This window comes from Nestor notabilis, unplaced genomic scaffold (assembly GCF_000696875.1).
Source record: "Nestor notabilis isolate BGI_N333 unplaced genomic scaffold, ASM69687v1 scaffold13115, whole genome shotgun sequence".
NCBI lineage: Eukaryota > Metazoa > Chordata > Aves > Psittaciformes > Psittacidae > Nestor > Nestor notabilis.
Window position 1 is genome coordinate 65,168 of NW_009927980.1, and position 20,542 is coordinate 85,709.

The 20,542-nt window shown below is 38.2% G+C and overlaps 1 protein-coding gene across 1 annotated transcript in view; it reads right to left on the reverse strand.

Annotated features, from left to right (window-relative positions):
- The window catches only part of WDSUB1 (WD repeat, sterile alpha motif and U-box domain containing 1), a 22,898-nt gene extending 3,146 nt beyond the window's left edge, over positions 1-19,752 (reverse strand). The window contains exons 1-9 of the mRNA XM_010014308.1: positions 19,355-19,752; positions 16,733-16,917; positions 13,075-13,167; positions 12,221-12,314; positions 10,090-10,123; positions 8,063-8,103; positions 7,863-7,969; positions 6,792-6,971; positions 400-540 (exon numbers count right to left, since the gene is read on the reverse strand). Coding sequence (XP_010012610.1) covers positions 400-540; positions 6,792-6,971; positions 7,863-7,969; positions 8,063-8,103; positions 10,090-10,123; positions 12,221-12,314; positions 13,075-13,167; positions 16,733-16,917; positions 19,355-19,752 — 1,273 coding nt within the window. The remainder of the gene's footprint in view (positions 1-399; positions 541-6,791; positions 6,972-7,862; positions 7,970-8,062; positions 8,104-10,089; positions 10,124-12,220; positions 12,315-13,074; positions 13,168-16,732; positions 16,918-19,354) is intronic.
- Between the last annotated feature and the right edge of the window lie 790 nt (positions 19,753-20,542).

The following is a 20,542-nucleotide window of genomic DNA, read 5'->3' on the forward strand; positions in this document are numbered from 1 at the left end:
ATTCTGTACAAACGAAGTGCCATATACATGGTGTACTGGAAGTACTGTGAGCCCGGTTTTTGCTTCCACATCCCACCCCCATGTGCACAATTCCATTTTGCACTTACCAAGACAGTTCTGAAATATAATCCCAAGCCTAATCACAAAGGCACATAAAAGGAGGAACAGCCGCCTCAGCAGAGCTGACACCAAGTGAATTGCCTGATATGGTATTTTTCACCATATCAAAAATCTAATTTGGCAAATTAAACATTTACCACAGTTGTATTTTGTTACAACAGCTATTTAGAATAGTTTATCTTTCTACAACTGGTAAGATAGATGTGCCCATTTTTGTGTTCCCAGACCTATCTTTACCCTTACATAACTCATTTTTGTCAACGTCATTTAAAGACATACCTGCTGCAATGACAGGGTCCTTCATAAGCTCCCTTGTTATAGGACATAAGAATTCATCAGGGATCGTAACAGGAACAGAGATCGTTTTCATCCTCAATTCTTCAATTTTCTGGAGGACTTTCCTGCGCAGGCCCAGAGACTCTGGGAAGTTATTGATACATGAAGTGGACAACACAGACACATAAGGCAAAGAGCTCTTGAAATAACTGGCAGTTGTGCTACAGGAGACCCCGCTCCATCTCACCACCACCACCTAATACAGACAGAAAAGTCTGCAGGCACCCCTGGCCACCACTACAAACAGCTCAGCTACAGCAGGTCACTCCTTCTGGCTCAGAGTAACTCTGTACAGTAATGGAAACAAACAGCAAAATGAATGCAAGTGAAACACCACAGCAAAGATCTGGCTACCAGGCAGAACTGCATTTTAGTGGATGCGTAACAGAATCACACACACTGCTGTATATGCAAAGCTAAACTGTAGGTAAAACTGAGACAGGGCAGAATGCAACAGTATTCCTCTCTTGAAGCTCAACTATATACAGAACAGTATGAAGGTATAAATGTGCACAAGTGCCACCCATAATCCCCTCCAAACAGAAGACAACCTACCACCAAAGCACTGGTGTGAGGACTCATCACCCTCAGACCAGCTCTGCCCTGCAGTGTGGCAGAGGGTCATATTTATGTCACCATAATGGGACATCGAGTGCTAAATTTGTCACAGATCAGTGGGGGCATTCACATGTTGCTTCATCTCCCTGAAAGTCAAGTTCAATAAGGCTAAGCACACTTAACACAAGGATCCTGCTGTGGGGTAGCATTACACAAAACAAGACAAGAAGGATGTGGTATCTACTCCACTTTCAACCCTCTGTGTAACAGCTTAGTAACTGGTAACAGCTTAGTAACTTAGTAACACAGCCCATGGGCAACAGGCAGTCTGGAGTCTGGTGTCCCTTAGGAAGGACAGCAAAATCCATTCCGTAGCAGGATCAGGAGACCCCATTAAGAAGTTCCAGACCCTGTTCCTTACACTCTTTACACTGCATAATTGGAAAGGAAACACATGAAGTAGAACCATTCGCTCAAGCATAAGCTTACTGGCATGTATCTCTTCTTTTACCTTTGAGCCATGTCTGCACAACACACATACAATTAGACTCACAGTGAGGTTCTAAGACTTTGCATTCAGGTCTTACAAGTTCTTGTGACTCTGTTACTGAAGGTCCAGAACCACGTTCCTACTTCTTGAATTCAGGCCACCATTAATACATGCATTCACCTTCACTGTAAGTGGTAACAGGGAGTGCTAATGTGTGCTAATTTACAAAATGGAAGCATGCAACACCAAGAATAAAAGCATGTGCCAGTTGTAGGGGTTCCAGTCCTCAATTTCAGTGACAGTTTGATTGACCCGTTCTTAAAAATGGTAAAAAGAAGGACTGTGAGAACCACTGACCAGTCAGCCTCACCTCTGTGCCCGGCAAGAACGTGGAAGAGATCCTCCTGGAAGCTATGTCAAGGCATAGGGAGGTTGTTAAGAGACAGCCAGCGTGGTGTCACAAAGTGCAAATCACACCTGGCTAATCTGGTGGCCTTCTATGACTGTGTTGGCAGGTAAGGGAAGAACTACTGATAGCATCTACCTGGACCTCTGTAAGGCCTCTAGCACAGTACCACGCAGCAGCCGTTTCTCTAAATTAGATATTTTGATGGATGCACTGTTAGAAGGGTAAGGAAATCTGAAAGAAAAAAAAAAAAGAAAAAGAAAAAGAAAAAAGAGCTGTGCCCATGTTGGAGACAGCAGCCATTTTTTCCAACCTAATTGTGAGTGGGAGAGGAAAAAAAGAAATTTGACAATGAGAAAAGTAATTTTATAGTTCTACAAACTGTCATACTACAGTTTTAACCTGTCAAGATAGGAAATACGTCCCAGATATCAGCAATCTTAATCTTGCAGCAGCATGAAACATTCCTCCTTTTCAAAATTGTTTTATGCCAAAAAAACTGCAGATGTGATGTGTCACAATTTTTACTTCCCATCTAGTAGTGGTAAATACTAGTTCCTACTCTGGTTAATTTTCCATCCTCAGTAATAAAACGAAGAGTTGATACGACAGTCTTCCAACCAACTGCTCTACTCTGCCTGCAGACTACCAAGCGGGCTGGTCTTAACACACCAGTACTCCCAGTTTACTGTACAGTTAATCAGCTGCCTCAAGTAATGCGTGCAAAGGGATAAATCTCAGTCACACTGATATGCAAGTCACTGTAATCAGAGAATACAAAAGATGTCACAGAGTAAGTACATGCAAAAGGGGGAAAAAAAAAAATCAACCTACATTTCTTGAGAAGAATTATGAAATATGTAAAGATAAAAACAATGTAGGGATTGAAATACAGTACTGAAATACAATAGAAGTTCATGCTTATTCTTAAGAAAAGTCTGCATGGCAATTTTTGTAAAAAGCTGTAAGACCAGTTTGGAACCAAGAAATATTAAGAACATAACCAAAGGAAAGAAAGGTAAAAAAGGAACCAAGTAATTCTGTAGTTATTACTGGCTTTTGAGGGCATCTTCTGCAGTATTCAACACATGGGCAACTTTCCTAAATTCCTCTCATGCAAACAGATTAAAGATTATTGCATCCCACTTGAAGCTCAATTAACTAACCCTGCTTAAATCCCTAGTCAGGGATTAAAGAATTATCCGTTACACATTATCTTTTGAAAACTAGTTATAAAAGAACACCTAAAATAAGATTTTATTGGTATAGGCAAAGCACGTCCAATTTTCTTTTTAACTGACATAGAGCAATTCCCCTAAAGTTTACTCCTACTTCGGAATACAAGCAAGGCATGGGGAATCACAAGTGATTCACATTCTGCTCCAAAATGTTCCTTTTCAAGCTCATTCTCAGACCCAGAGTTTCTTGATAAAGCTGTGAAACAGGAAAGAACTTACTCATACTTTTTGTATGTACAGAGAGTGAAACCTTAAAACCAAAAGAAGAAGATAACCTCCCTCACATTTTGATAGCACATTGCTGATGAAGAGAAGACAAATCAGCTTGATCAAAGATGTCAAAATTCAGTTTATGTGTATTCATCCTTGGCTTATGTTTAGGGACACCCTGCAGTAAGCAAGGAAGTGCTGAACTGTCTTTAAGACAATCTGTCTTTTACATACCTAACCTAAATCAGGTTAGAGTCACATGAAACCAAACCTTCCCAATGTGCTGCACAAAAAGGGGAAGTATTTGGAAAACCTCCAATTTCTTTACAATTTGTGATACTACAGTACAAAATACTTTGTACGCCACTAACGCCTAAACTAAAGGTGTGGTTTTCCAAAAATTAGACCTGGTTTCACCTCCTGCCCCCACTCTGCAAACAAAATGAAGTCAAGAATCACCTTACATTAACACGTTCAGTTAGCCTGATAGGAAAAAGAGATGCAGGCATGGAACAACGTCCCTCCATCTTCTATTCTGAACTGGAAGAGCATATGTATTCCTTTTTTTCCGACTCAGCTCCATCATGGAACTGCAGTGTGTCACTGTGTCTGTTCGGAATGAGGAATCCTGAACTTCATTGCATGTACACCAGCTTTTCAGCCAGAACATATATAATTGTCACTTTACTTTTGGTCAACATCTTCCAGAGTTTAATGCAGTGGTATTTATATTATATGACAATTAGGTTGTAAAAAGGCTAATTCCCTTTGCACAGTAATGCAGCATTCTTTCAAAAAGCTGTCAAAACCAATCAAAGAAGCTAATGAAATGTTATGTGAACCAGTTGCTGACTGCCTTCTCTTAGATTAAATGGTTTCAAAGGCATGAGGATACACTTCTTATCAAATGCAAATCAGAACCGGAGCAAAGGCTAACAGGACAAGAAATAGGCAGTTAGTAAAAAATGACAGAAGAAAAGGCTCCTCTCCTATCAGTCACATAGTAAAATGGTCTAAAACCCTCCCTTTGCAAAGACTATAAAAAAACTCATGAGCTCTTTGGCAAGATCTTAGGGAACTGGTAAATGTTGCATTTTTAGAGCTAAGAAAACAGGTTATCAAGGAGAAAAAGGACATGGTCATTCAAAATTTAGCTAAACTGGAATTTAAATAGCACCAAAAAGCATGTAAGTTTCAGGCAGATAGTATTTTCCTACCTATTTTGTAAATGCTTGAGCCATGGCAGACAGAGAGCAATTCTTCAACTCAAATATTTATCAGGCTGTAATTTCTATTCTGTGCCAATTATAGTTGTAGAATGATATGTAGAAGCAGAATCACAAGCATTTTCCACTTCAGAACTGATTGATTTGAATGATTTGGTGCCTTTGACCAGTGTATTTCATTATTCTGTTTTAAAATCACCTTTCATATAACCATTAATTAACCACCTTGAAGGAGACCCCACGTGCAGTGCTGCATCCAGCTCTGGGGCCCCAACGTAAGAAGAATGTGGAACCATCTGAGCAAGTCCAGAGGAGGCCACAATGATGCTCCACAGGTTAGAGCACCTCTCCTATGGAGACAGGCTGAGACAGTTGGGAAAAGAGGAGGCTCTGGGGACAAGACCTTACAGCAGCCTTCCAGTACCCTCAGGGAGGCTACAAGAAAGCTGGAGAGGGGCTTTTTACAAGGACATGCAATGACAGAACAAGGGCGAATGGCTTAAAGCTGAAAGAGGGAAGATTTAGATTAGATACTAGGGAGTTGTTCCTCACTGGGAGGGTGGTGAGGCTTTGGCACAGGTTGCCCAGAGAAGCTGTGGCTGGCCCCTCCCCGCCCGTGTTGCAGGGCCGGGTGGGCACAGGGGCTTGGAGCAAACCGCTTTCAAGGCCACGGTGGACGGGGCTTTGAGCAACCTGGTCTAGTGGAAGATGTCCCTGCCTGTGGCAGAGGGGTTGGAACTAGATGAGCTTTAAGGCCCTTTCCAACCCAAACCATTCTAGGATTTTACAAGAATGAAACTCATTGCTTCACATTGCATATATGCTGGTTCATATTTGTGGAGTAGCTTATGTTAGAACAGCAAATAATTTCAGCCAGAACTCCTTACAGCTGCCTGATACCTGTGAAAATCCAGCTCCTCATCCTATAATCTTATGATGGGTGTTAAAGCACCTACTGAAGAAAAGCATGGCAAAAGATCAAAGTCTTGAGAACGTAGACTGAGCTGCAAGCATTTTACTTGGTAATAGGAAAGAACATACTGAAGCTACTTCAGCTCATATATAGAATCAATCCTCACTGCATCCTTTTATAGCAAATGAAAGAGCCATAATGCAACAGCTTCCCATAATCAGCCCATATTCTAGATGTGCTCTGCCTAAAGCCACATCCTTCCTTTGCATCTTATAGCCTGCCTTATGATGGGCTCCTACAACTCATATTTTATTTTCTGACTTGAGGTTGAATTGCTCTTGATAGCATCATTACAAATCTATCAGCAACACATGCTTTTGTTGTTTTTTTTTCCCCATAGAGAATGCTATTTTCAGCAATTCAGTTCTCATCATTGGTCACACTGCATTCAATTCTCACATGACTTTCTAGTCAGCATTATTTGATTAGCCTCAGCTGGTGATTGCTGCAACATAGTTTTAGGCTACTCTAATGTTAAAGACAATGCTTGCAGAAACTGATGAAGTCAAGTGTCTTTTGGGGATGACAATTCCTGAAAGATTCCCAGCATGTCCGTTGATTTCTAGAATTCAACAAAGCTAGCACATACACACCGATCCTATGGTCTGATACAGACCCGTACCACACACACGAAACAAAAATAGAAGGGAGCAGCCTTCCTACAGTGAAGAATACTAACTTGTAAAAGTAAAACTGTGCTTTTTAAAAGGTTTCTTAACTCCTTCAGCCTTTTGCTATACTTGATCTCACTCTGGCAAACATACCAGCACCTCATTTATGCCTAAATCTATCAATCAAAATGAACAGAGAACTAACATTCAGAAAGTTCCAGTGTAGTTCACCATCTTTACATTTCTTGTTTCAGAATTACTGCTGTGAAATCACTAGTAACACAGCACTTCCTTGTGACTCATTTTAAAATGTAATCACAGTTATGCAATAAAACGACAGGACAATGTACTAACCAGGACACCTAAGGCTTTATAATGTGTCTAAGTCAGGCAAGCTTTGCTCAACGCTTAGTAAATGTCAGCAAAAGTAGTAAAAACTAAAACATAACTTGTGTGCTTCTATTACAGTACACTTATGAATGTCACTGCTAAATTCTAGGTAGTTGACCACATGGTATTATAAACATGGCACTTTCACAAACTGTAAGGAAAACCAACATTTCATTCCAACATTTCACATGCACACTAAAGATTTAAAACTATTTTCATTTCTGTACTCTTACCAATTTTTAATTCGTTAGTCAGACTTTCTTTGGTAAGATTCAGCAGTTCCTTGCCATCGATGTTGTTCATTTTGAAAAGCTCAACAAAGTCTGCTAAGTCTTGTGCACAAAGCCAGGCTGAAACATCATCCTCTGACCAGTCCTCAACAGCCACCTTAGATGCACTTTCTACCATATTTCCTTTGGAAAGGAAAGATAAAACATAGCTAAAAAACCCCAAACACCACCATTCCACAGCTCCCACACCCCTCAAAAAAACAACAGTGGGGGGAAAAAAACCACAGTTCTAAGAACAATGGCAGCAATGAACACTGTTTTTCAAGTGTTCTCAGTACTATACATTCCTAAAAGTAAAGCCTTTAGACGTAACTTCAGGGAGAAACAAAAATTTGGGTTTGTCTTTTATCTATCAATTTTCAAAACTTAGAGGAATTTAACCTCTCAGATGGCCACACTTTCATCAAATTCGAATTGAACTAGAAGACAAAAGCATCAGCAGACACTGTAAGCAGCTTTCACACCTCTTTAAAAAAGCAGACCAAACTCCAGATTTATTCCTGTGCTTTGAACAAAGGTCTAGGTACCTTTGTTCCACATACTTTAGGTGCTGATGTATTTGTAACATTCATTATCCTTGGTATTTTCACCTGTAACAACTGGTAAGCTGTATTTCTTTTTGAAAGTTATGCTTGCAATTAGCATATTTTCTCTTTAACTCATTGTCAATGATACTTGTCCAAAAAGTCTTTCAGCACTCTAGGAATAATGTTCATCTCTTAAATGCTGTGCGAGGAGTAAGACATGTAAGAAATGGTGAGTATCAGAAAAGAAGATATAGCAGATTAATAAAATACTTCTACTACATCTTTTCTTAGAAAACAAACCAAAAGATAATACCTCTGTAGGACACTAATAAGATCAATTCAGAGAAAAGATAAATAATGTGCACATATTCCTGAGATTACACATTAACTGCATGTAAGAAAAGGTGGGGTTTTTGCATCTTCAGAAGGCATTCACCAATATCATGCTTTAAATTTAAAGAAATGATTACAAATACTTCACACTAACCTGCACAGGGTTGCTTAAGGTCAAACTGCCATACGTTCACAGTTTTGTCCATTGAACCTGTGGCAAGTAAGGGCCTATGTGGTGCAAAAGCACAAGTTGTAACGTATCTACAAATAAAAATAAATGTGTGAAAATTCACAAGAATTTGATTTCTTCTATTTACTAACAGTAAACCAGAATTAATCATACTGAATTCTTACCTGGTATGCTGAGACAAAGTAAGAAGGGTATTGCCAGTACTCTGTAAAAGAACATGTGTGATTCTAAATCTCAAAGAATAAAAAGAATGTTTATTCATTTGCATATTTTATTTCAAAATAAGAAATAATATTGCTTCCTGGAAGAAGCTACCTTCAGAGAAGCTACATAACCTTGCCAAAACCACAAGCAGCAGAGTCAGAAATGGAATTTCAGTTTCCTGCTTGAAGCCCCCTGTGCAATTCCTGGGAACACTGCTATCCTTCAACAATCAGCCAACATAGGACTTCCAGCATACCAATGCCAGAAATACCAACTGAATTATTTACATCCACATCGGCTCGTTGCTCATGTGGATAAAAATATTTTTTATACAAATCTAGGATTAGAAATGACAAAAAGTGAAGAGGTAACAGAAATTCAAATAAACTCCATTCTACAATCCTTCAGTTGGGCCAGTCAGTAACCACCCCTGCGCTTCCCCTATTTGTCCACTAGATGCTACTAAACCCCAAATTTCTGAATTTCCACCCAGCTTTACTTAATTTGAAAGCTTTTCCTTCTTATGAAAAGATGCCTGGAAAGATGATTGGAAAAGTGCAGATGACTGGAAAGGTGAAGAGCAAAGTTATTCTGAATCACTAATTGATTGGTCAGCATTTCATTTTTTTGAGCAGTCCATCATGGGGAAAGTGCCCTATTTTAAATTGAAATCTCTCTTCCTCCCATGAACGTTTATTGGGGTGGTATAAAATTAGAGATTTGGATGAAAAAATGTAACTCTAATTGAAAAATTTCATCAGTACCTTAGTATGTGCAGAGCAAGCTGGAGAAGCTTAAAAGTTGTTCATCCTCTTGTTTTCAGCAAAATTATTATTTTTAATACCAAAGTACCTAAGTACTAAGTACTTAAAGTACTAAAGGTAAATATCACCTAGAGGTGAACCATGAAGGATGTAATAACTGTATGATAGCAAATGCCTAAACAATATGCTTTGAAGACACAGTATTTATCATAAAAATTTTCTTATTATGCTTATTGTTTATATGCACTTTACATATAATCAACTAAAGAATTTATATCATCACCATTCCCCATTTTATGTCCAAAGCTACAGTCCTCCTTGCTTTGGAAGCTAAGATAAAGTTAGGATCACAAAAAATCCTCTACTTCATTATGAAGATAACACGTAAGTATGGAATCCGACAGAGTACTGAATAACAGTCTACTGTAGAGAAATCAAGTAACAAATTCCTCAAAAAAAATAAAAAGAATTACAGACTGGTTAGGGTTGGAAAGGACCTCAAGATCATCTAGTTCCAACCCCCCTGCCATGAGCTGGACACCTCACACTAAACCATGTCGCCCAAGGCTCTGTCCAACCTGGACTTGAACACTGCCAGGGATGGAACATTTACAACTTCCTTGGGCAACCCATTCCAGTGCCTCACCACCCTCACTGTAAAGAACTTCTTCCTTATATCTAACCTAAACTTCCCCTGTTTAAGTTTAAAGCCATTACCCCTTGTCCTACCACTAGAGTCCCTGATGAAGAGTCCCTCTTCAGCATCCTTGTAGGCCTCCTTCAGATACTAGAAGGCTGCTATGAGGTCTCCACACAGTCTTCTCTTCTCCAGGCTGAACAGCCCCAACTTTCTCAGCCTGTCTTCATACAGGAGGTGCTCCAGCCCCCTTATCATCCTCGTGGCCCTCCTCTGGACTTGCTCCAACAGCTCCATGTCCTTTTTATGTTGAGGACACCAGAACTGTACACAGTAGTCCAAGTGAGGTCTCACGACAGCAGAGTAGAGGGGCAGGATCACCTCCTTTGACCTGTTGGTCTTTTGATGCAAGAGACATTTTTCCTCAAACTCCTCCCCCGCTGCCCTCAAGTGCACAGTAAATATTTTGGGCTTATATAGGTTCTAGTCTTTAACATTTCTTTATGTTGATAAGACACTGCAGAAGCAGTGCTGATAATTTAAAGACAAGAATCCAGTGAATGCTCTTGCAGTATGCTATACTTACAGTTTCATATATTATGACACACTTGTCCACAGACCTTTAAAAAAACCAAAACCAGAGTGACATTACAATGATGGAGAAAGGAAAAAGGAAACAATTTTTAAGTAAGAGAAGGAAGAAAAAACCTTTTCCACAAAGAAAATAAGAGCAAACAGATTTCTTAACTCCCCACGATGGAAAGTTTGGATATCTAAATCCTCTCCACCCACGCCTACCTTAAAACACCACCATTGATTAACTGCAACTCCAGCATAACGTAAAAAACAGTAAATATGAAAACTCTGCACTTCCATGACAATTTCTGATGTAGAGGGTTTGCACAGTGCTTATGCAAACTGGCCCCCACTCCACTGCTCCCCTCTGTCTGTACCATATCTACTTTGTATCTTTGCAAGCAGTGTCTGTAAGGCAGATGCACAGAATCTGTCTACCCATGACCTACTCTCAGCACTTCTAATTATTTTTTAAACCTTTTTTCCCTTGCAAAACAAGCTAGAGGAAGTAGTGCAGTGCAATACATACAGTGGTGCAATGCAACCAAAACATGAAATATTTCATTAAATACAAATTGCACAGTTATGCACCATGACAGCAGTGTTTCCTGAAAGACTTTATGGTTAAGACATTTCACTTACACCAATATAAACAAAAACAGTAATCCATCTAATGGAAAATAAAATAACTCTGTATCACAAACATTCATAATGACCCTAAAATTCTGAAAAATATTCCCTTGAAAAGAATGCAAAGCAAAACATCAAGGCAAGCTGTTGTTTCCTCAGGTTTGTATAGTGTTAAGTTTATTTGCCGGCTACTGTAGTCCTTCCTTTTTCCTTCTGGAGTTTAGAAAGCCTTAGTTAAAAACGTGAGAGTTGAATAATTTTTTTGTTATTTCCAGTTGCCATTTAGACAGTTTAGAAGTGATTAAGCACTTTTCATGAGAAATGCAGAATACAAGTATACAGTCATTAATATTCATAAAATCATAAATTATTATACCTACACAATTTATAATTTCCTCTTTCATTAGCTCAATCCCTGAGGAAAGCCGGTAGTAACAAGCTGCCAGTTTACCTTTGTGCTCCTGATCACCAACAACTATTTGAGCCTGACAGTTCCATCATTTTTCCACACAACTCATGATCCAGTTTTCTGATCCCTATTCTCCCTCATATGGCTATAAAACTACATTGGGACACCATGTCAAAAGCCTTCTCACCACAGTAGGCACTCACTTTGATCAGGCTGTTTGACTTGCTCAATAAAAAAAACTGGGAAACAGCTTCCAAGCCCACTGGAAGGATTTGTTCCATAACCTTCCCAGAGACTGGAGTTAAGCTGGCTGGCCTGTAGATCCCTGGATCCTCTACATTGCCCTTCTTGGACGTGTGACATTTGCATCTTTCCAGCCATCAGGAATCTTCCCATTACTACTACCCTCTTGGGTCTTTCAAACATAATAGAGGGACCTCGCAATGACACTGGCAACTCCCCTATCACCCTCTAAAAGAGACTGGTAATAATACTAGTCTCCAACTGATCAATCATGATTAATTTGGGTCTTAACCATTATTGTGTACAGGGCTGACATCAAAGCCACAGATCTACAGTTACATCAGTCATGTACTTTTTACAGAAAAAAAAGGCTTTGGTTGCCATACTATGGCTGTGGATCATTAAAGAAATATTTAATTTCAACCAAATCCATCAAAGACAAAATTCTCAAGGTATTTAACTTCCTAAAAAGTTCATGAAAGTGCGTGAGAAGTAAAACCTACATGGTGTCCCAAAGAGATGGTAAGATTGCAATATAGATTTCTATTTTAAATATTTAAATATATGATAAAGTATCCACATGAAAGGCCACATAAATGCCCCCAAACCAAGAAATTTTTAATCTCATTACAACATTCAAGAGAACAGAGCTTGCAACACCCTAGATTTCAAACTCAATCACTCACAAGATATAGACCAACTGGGAAGACACTTCAATAGTTCTGGAGGATATGAAACTATTACTTAATTATCAGAAATATATTCTGAAATCTCCAACTCTGTTCTGCTCTACAGTACTGAAGTGTGAACCTGGACAGTCATCTGGATGAAGTTTAAACAAGTAAAAGATACTGCTTACCCTGAAACTAACATCTGCCCATCATAAGAAAATGCACAAGCCAGAACTGGGGCAGAATGTCCATTCAATGTGCATTTATATTTTAATTCAACACCTAAAAATACAAAAAGTAAATTATTATATGGGGATACATTCGACAAGGTGTAAGGGAAGCTGCTTTTAGAAGCATAAAGCTACAAAGACCTGACTCTGTGACACACTGTCTACAAAAACGAGGATAAAAGATCACAGAGACAACTTCACTGTAACATCTCTGACTTCCTCACTTTGTAGTCTTAGCATGACTTATCAGTGGTTTAGATAATTAAATGTGTACACATACATTCATCCTTACAGTTTTATATATAAAACAGATTATAAAAAAATATGCATTCAAGATGGTTTTGGCCATCTGCCTAGTCTCTATGTAGCTGTCACATCTACACTGCAGTTCTAGCAGGAGACAACACTGTTTTCATTTCTCCAGCTCTTGTTCAAGAGCCAGGATGTACTGAAAGATGAAAGGAAACCTCTCCCTGGCCGAAGAGATCGAGAGGTTTCAACCTATCAACCTGCTCAAAGGCCACAGTAGAAATGTTACTGGTTACCAAAAGACAAAAATGCTAATTAAAACCAAACGTTTATCACGACATTAAGTTTGAGGGAATTAGGGGAGTTTTTTTGAAATCTTTACTTTCGCAATTATTGATAAATAGATCACTAACCAAAATCTACAGGGCCAAATGTCACAAAGTGCCACATGCGTCAGCTGCTCTCCTGCTAAACAATTAAAATACAACTTTAAATGTGGTTAGTTTGGCTGCAAATCCAATTAAGATGTTGGAATATAAAAAATAAAAAATCAGTATACACACCTAAGAAATCTGCAAACAGAATAAGCCAGAGTTTGATCTGATTATCTTGACCACAAGAAGCCATCTGGAAGTATTTGAATCCGTGTTCACCATCTGATAAAATTCAAATATATTAATGGGAATCAGAAGCACTGAAAATAAAAGCATAACAGTAAACAGTATCAGCATTCTTACACTGGAATTTGGTAATTTCCTTAATCTCACTACTACTTTTAAGAAGTGTTAATAGAAGGAATTGCCGAAGTTCTAAAGCCATTTAAAAGAAAGAAACAGCCATCACTGTTCTACTGTTTCCTGAACAAGTACATAAGGACCAGAACTGGGTTCATATATTACGTTTTCTTTATGGCAAATGTTGGATTCCTTTATCTACTGAGTGCACCAATATAGTCTTCTAACCTAAATTATATGGTTACATCCATTTCTTCCACAATTCGGTAGTTCTCAAACTTAACCATGTATGATGTACAAAATTTGAGTTTTTATAAACTAAGTGATGTTTCATGACTGCAGTCCAGCCAACCACTCAAGAAAAACTGAGGGAATTAAAGACGAAATACCACAGTAAAAGCTTTTCCCTTCCTATTCAGGGAGGGAATAAACATTTCTGAATTATCATCTTCCACTCTAAATGTGTTGTTTCAGCCCATAATCAATTATTTTTTTTTTATTCTTAAGTCCTGAACCAATTTAATTCTGCTCTTCTACTCCGCAGAGCTGGTGTACCAGCCTGACACAAGTCACCGTAACAATCCTTCAGTAGCATTACCTCTGCCAGTACCAAGTCTTAGAATTCCTACAAGAATCACCGGTACTAAGGCTAGAAATCAGAGAAACATAACAAACATTTTAAGGGCTCATCTTTCCAGCTCCGTAGTTACTAGAAATGTTAAAAAAATTTTTTGTCAAGTGTCTTACAAAATAACAGATTTTATCTCATTTTTTCACCACATTAAGTTTATTTTGATTTCATACAGTTATCACAATAAAATCCTAGTATACAGAGACGTGTTCGTTCACACAATCAATCAAAACTACTATGACTGTGGCAGATCTTATGACTTACCTTAAATCTGTTAAACATTAAAGCATCAAAGTGCATCATTTTGCTAGGATTTTACAGGGTAAGATTTGGGTCTTACAGATTGATGAGTATCACATATCAGCTATGTTGTAAAAACACATTTCTTAGTAACTAAGAACATGTTACTTGGGAACTTGGTCTGAATGAGAATAATCTCATGATGCACAGGCTTAGACGTTATTTTGCAAGCTACCAACTTGCTAAAGGGGTATTACAGTGTTGAACATGCACAGCTCTTTGGGTACCTTGGGAGGACTACACAAGAAAATTTTAGCAAGATCTGACAATTTTTTACCAGTATCACAGCTCATGTGTACTCTGAAAACAGGTAATTTCACTAAGGTTTACTTATTCAGGAGAAGGTCATAACTTTGCGGTCGGACGGGAAAGCACACACAGCATTATAACTGTTCTGGATCCAATAAGCTTCTATGCAACTGTGACTGAATCCACTTTAAAGACAGCAGAATCCTCTGTTATAAACAGTCTAAAGCACAAAGAACCAGTTAGAAACTTTGGTTCTAATTTTGCTTTGAATTAAGAAGGTAAAGAGAATCTCAATCTAAAACCATCTTTACCTGTACTGAATAAGCACTACTTGTGTGGGTTTTGTAATGTGTTAAATCTGGCAATAATTCCAGAAGTTTTAATTCTTTGGTAATTAAACAGCAAAGCACAAAAATGAAAAATACTGACTTTCAATAACATGTTTTAAATAAAATCAAGAATGATCATACGTCAGAAAAAAAAATAAAATCCACAGTGTAGGCAATACTTGCTTTCTCGCCTATTTCTCTCTGAAGGCTGAAGGGCTGTTAACATACTTTTTTAAATACAAAGAATAATCTCAACAGGAAAGGGAGCAGTGGAAATTACACGCTGATCTGGTTCAGGTTCAATATGTTCCTTTGCTCTCAGATGCAGCTCTTAGTTCATGATGGAGTTTTGCCAGCAGTATTTGCACCAAGATCTAGAGGTGTCATTTGAAGATTAAACCCATTTCTATTGTGGCAGATTAATTCAGTGCTGTCCCTACACCTATCAGTGGACTCGACTGCTTTGGTATTGTCAGCCACTAATTCTCTGTACTGAAATACATGCTCACATTCTACTTCCTCAGTTTTCTAATACTTTTCCCCACTTCTCCTGCTTTCTGCAGTGGCTGCTCAGTTATAATGTTTGGTACCTTTGAAAGAGCAACTCGTGTACTCTGAAAACAGAAGCCTACATATCTTTACAGAGTCCACTTCGTCTCCATCGTAGATCTGGAAAGCTCAAAAGTATACCTAAAAGGTTGTTAATTTACAACATTACTTCCTAAATCTGACAATGAGGTTTCTGCTCAATTTCCCAGACTCCACCAAAAGCAGATATGTCGTTTTCTAACTCTTTATCACTTTCACCTGACAAAACTTCACACAAATGAACCTTGAACCTTTCACCTTGTCAGACTCTAATAAATATTTCAGAATTTCCAGTATTCAGATATTCAGTTATGACACCTTCATGTAAATTAACTTCTACCAGGATATTTCAAATAGAAGTTCTTACTGTTCATGCAAAAATTTCCCTTTGCCTTCGATTCTCTCCCCATCCCACTGAGAGAGAGTGAGCGATCAGTTGCCTAGGGCTGAGCTGGCCACCAGGATTATACCAAACAATAGATCTGAAAGCCTGTAGACACAAATGCAAAGCTTTCCCTCAGAGGAAATTTAAATATGCAATTTTCAGTACACATTTTTTTGCATATACAGAAATCTAGGTTCTAATTATTTTAGTTCCACAGAAAGCCTTACAAATGTAAAATGAATGAAACCTGAACATAATAATGCAATGCAGCCCTGAGAAAGGCATTCACCATGCATGCCCTGGTTTTGATCTCAATACTCAAATATATACAAGAATATAAGATTTCATTTGCAAAAGAAAAAAAAAATTCTTGCTTATCACAACTGTGAAGAAGTACATAATGACAAAACTGAAATGCAACTTCTACACATCAGCTAAATCAGGTGAAAATACTTGAACAGTACCACATCTTAGTGGGATACATAAGATTCTGGGCTCGCTGCTCCCCTAAATTCCTCCAACTGAGAAAGTCAGGTGCAGGAAAACAGTCTCCCCTATTCACATCCCATAGCTCAAGTATTTGCTTATTAGGTTTACAGTTCTCTGCACTGCTTTAATCAAGTCCTGCTCCTTGGAGAACCAAAGTCTGAAAGAGTAAAGTGGGAATGGTAATCAAGCAATGCATTTTCTAACACCCTTGTTAGCCCTGGGAGATAGGCTTAATTTACAGACACTGCCCGAACAGGAACCCTGACAGGATAATTAGCTACTGAAAGCTGTCATGAGCATGCAAATCACCTTGTTTACTGACCTAGTACATTCCTTGTCACCAACCTGACCACAACTTTTACTTAAGAATATTCTGAATATTCCAAAACATCGACTCTTCCCAATGACATTTCTATCTTGAGCACTAATGACAAGAAAAGTATGAGAACAAGAGCTAGAGAGAATAAACTAACTCTTTTTTCCCATGTTCCTTCCCTAAAGAGTCAAGTAACTAACCAGAAACTGGCTGTGAAGAAATATCACAACAGGTAACGCCAAGATCATGTGCTTTTTCATTATACAGGCATCTCATTTTGTCATCCCAAATGGTTAAATCACCACACGATGATCCAGTGACAAAGAAATTTCCACTAGGAGAAAAGGCACAGGCCACCAAAGAACCATCTTTAACACTCCCAGATCTGAAAAGCAAGAGCACACAAGATGTGAATTTAGAGTAAGTAACATTCTGAAGAGTGATCTCTAAATCGCGTTCTGATACAACGAGCTAAACTGGTTTGAGTTTTGCACTTTGGAACTTGGTAACAGAAGGGAGAGGAACTCACGACTGTGGAAAGAGATGCAAAATAAGCAAATAAGCACACTGCAGAAGCTAGGACCTGCTCTTTGACTGCAGGAGTTAAAATGTGAGATGGCACCCCAGGGCAGTAATTTAAACTGCATGACAAAGTAATTAGCAAACTAAAGACAATCTGCATGGACTTACCACTTGAAAGGCACAAAGATCTGTTAAAGTTCTGTGGCAAGATAAATTTTAAAAGTCAAAATAAACACACAACTACCCTAACACAGATTTACATGTACACAGACTCCCACAACTTCTCTGTTCTGTTTTTAAAAGACAAACCAGAACACCTACCATATGATAAGCTATAGCTGAGCATAAGACTTTGTGAATTATGATATAGGGTTAATTCTGGACTACTTGCACACAAGTCTCTAATCAGATTTTATCCTGAAGAATACAATCATATACACTACAGTGCTTCGCAGTTTTATAAGTAAAATTCTTTTTCCTTCCTGCAGTTTTTAAAACTTTCCTTCTTTCACACAAAAAGCTGCAGTCTACTCTGAAAACGAAACAGTAAAATGCACAGTACTATACATGTTCAGAGTATGCATTTAAGACTTCCAGGCTTCCAGATCAGTATCGTAACTACTGGACAGGAAATAGAGAACACTTCAAGAAATACCCATAAATTAACTTGCTTTCATGTTGTTCACATCCATCATAGAGATTATTTAAATAGCCATTTTACTTCACAATTTGAACAGTGAATTGCAGCAGTTGAGCTAATGAGGAGTAGGTGAACACCTTTGTAGGAATTACCATCTGCATATTCAGTCAAGTGACATAAGTGTTGTAAAAGATGTTCTCATTTTTAGCATCAACACAATCTACTGTTGCAAAAGACATAGAGGACCACAGACTGAAATTAGTTGGTTAACTAAAAGCCTCTGACATAATTTCTACGTAATACTGATCTCAACTTTAACTAAATGGGACAGGTGCACTTTTTATCTGCAATTAAAAATTACAGTAAGAATTTAAAAAAAAAAAAATCATTACCTGAAACATATATACACACATCCCAGAATAAATGCAATTAAAGTTAAGCTGACTGCTCATGGTGTGTTAACACTTTGAAATGAACTTTTACAAGTGAAGGGGACGGGACAGGACAGGACTGTTCAAGTTCCTTCTTGTTTCTTTACAGTGGTAACACCAACATAGAATGATTTGTGCTTAAAACAATATAGTTACTACACAGTCATTATATATCCACCATTCAACTAAGAGGAAATTAAGGATGTAGGTAGCATATACTTATAAGAAATTACTTTTTAGTATTTCTGGGATTTTTCCTGTCAGTTACAAGTATTCTGAATAAAAAAAGAATGTCATCACTAGTAATACCTTAAAATAGATAAACCCTTAGACTGTTTATTCTCTAAAAACAAAACAACCATTTCAATGGTATTTTTTGCCAAGGTGGCAAAAAGCTATAAAAATTCTGTTTATGGACAGTTTTATAGATTTACATGATTTCAGATAACTATATTCATTAATTTTGAAAAATTTGTTCCCATTTGAATCACTGAGAGGAAGACAAAAGTAGACAGGCCACAAAAGCAGTAACCTGTGATGAGAATAACAAAACCAAAGAAGCTTGGCTTTCAGAAATGGCTGCTCCCTCATCCTGAGTGAAACATCTTACCAATTCCTTCAGATTCTTAACTTCCTACCTAACTTCAGAGAGATGTTATGTAATTGCTGCCCTAGAATCTAAGTAATGTCTTGCCTAAGTACAGACTACAACTGGTCTGAAGATTTTACTGAAATACAGATATGTAGAAGAGGACTTCGAAGATCACCCTGACGTTCATTCCTTTTAACTGTGCAACATCACTAAAAATGCTCAGTTGCTTTGTTTCAAATGTTTATTGGAAAGCCATGTGAGATGTTAATTAAAAACCACTGTGTATAATGCAATACAAAGGCACACAGCACAGTCAGGCTCCACTGACTAACTGTATATTACATATTACAGTTTGTTGACAAAATACATGCAGTATGCAATGCATCCTCATTTCTTGTTAAACTAAGAAAAACACTTCCATGAACTTTAAAAAAAAAAAAAATAAAAAAATCAGAGAGACTCAGCACATCTCCCTCTCCTATTGATAATCTTTTGGTCTTCCAAATCTTATTCCTGTTTCTTTGTGATATCAATCAATGGTGTAAGTTGGAAGTCTTGTACACAGAGCATCATACTACATAAATTATACACACTTGTCATTGTAAACAAGGCTGTCAAAAAAATATCTGTCACTCACCTGTAGAGTTTCAATGACTGCACATTCCAAAGAACTACACTCCCATCCGCTGCCCCTGACACTAGATAGGTGGACTCGGGAGAAAATCGGCAGACTCTAACAGGACTGCTGCTGGGCTGCTCCAGCACTGCCAGCACCTGACCATCATGAGTGTCCCAAACCATGGTAGTGCCATCTGTTGAACACGAAGCTAGAATGTGTCCTGATGGAGAGAAGCAGCAGCAGTGGACAGCATATGTATGACCTTTTAAAGGTGAGTATGGAAGCTCAGTAAAGTTGTTTAAAGAATATACGCGAATTGTTTTGTCCAAGGAACAAGTAGCCAAGCACGACGATGAGAAGGCACAATAGTTGATATCATCACTATGATCTGCTAGAGTGTGTATTAATGTTGCCATTTTATCTACTTTCAACAAAAATACCTGGAAAAAGATTTAACAGTTAATTTCAGAAGTGAAACATGCGACCTGAAGAAGACATTCTCCAGGAAAAAAACCCACAAATTCATTTGCAGAGGCAGACTTTTCATATAAGCATTGTTTTACCTTCAACTTAAATCAGAGATTCATCGCAGCTATGAGATGAGGAGTTTACAACTTGGTTAGAATCAACATATCTAAAATTTTAATACAAAGTTGCAATTTTGTGGTACAACATTCAAAATTACATAGTAGCTACTTGGTCTTAGAGCAATGTCAAAACATTCTGATTATTTAATTTATGCTAAGAAGTTCACTGTTCAAGTTTGTTAATACTTGCATCTATACTTGAAAACAGTGGAATAAATGGGCACTGTAGAAGACAGTCAAAGAATTAATTAGGGTTGCACCAAGAATCTTAGAATCCCAAAATGGTTTGGGTTCAAAGGAGCTTTTATCATCTAGTCCAACCTCCCTACCACTGGCAGGGACATTTTCCACTAGACCAGGTTGCTGAAAGCCCCATCCAACACTTCGAGGTATGGGGCATCCACAGCTTCTCTGTTCCAGTGTCCACCATCTTACAGTTTAAAAACATTGCCCCTTGCCGTGTCACTGCAGGCCCTGGTAAAGTCTCTCTCCATCTTTCTTATGATCTGCCTTTATGTATTAAAAGGCTGCAATCAGCCTTTCTCCAGAGGCTTCTCTTCTCCAGACTGAACAAACCCAGTGCTCTCATCGTTTCTTCGCAGAAGTGGTCTGTCCCTCT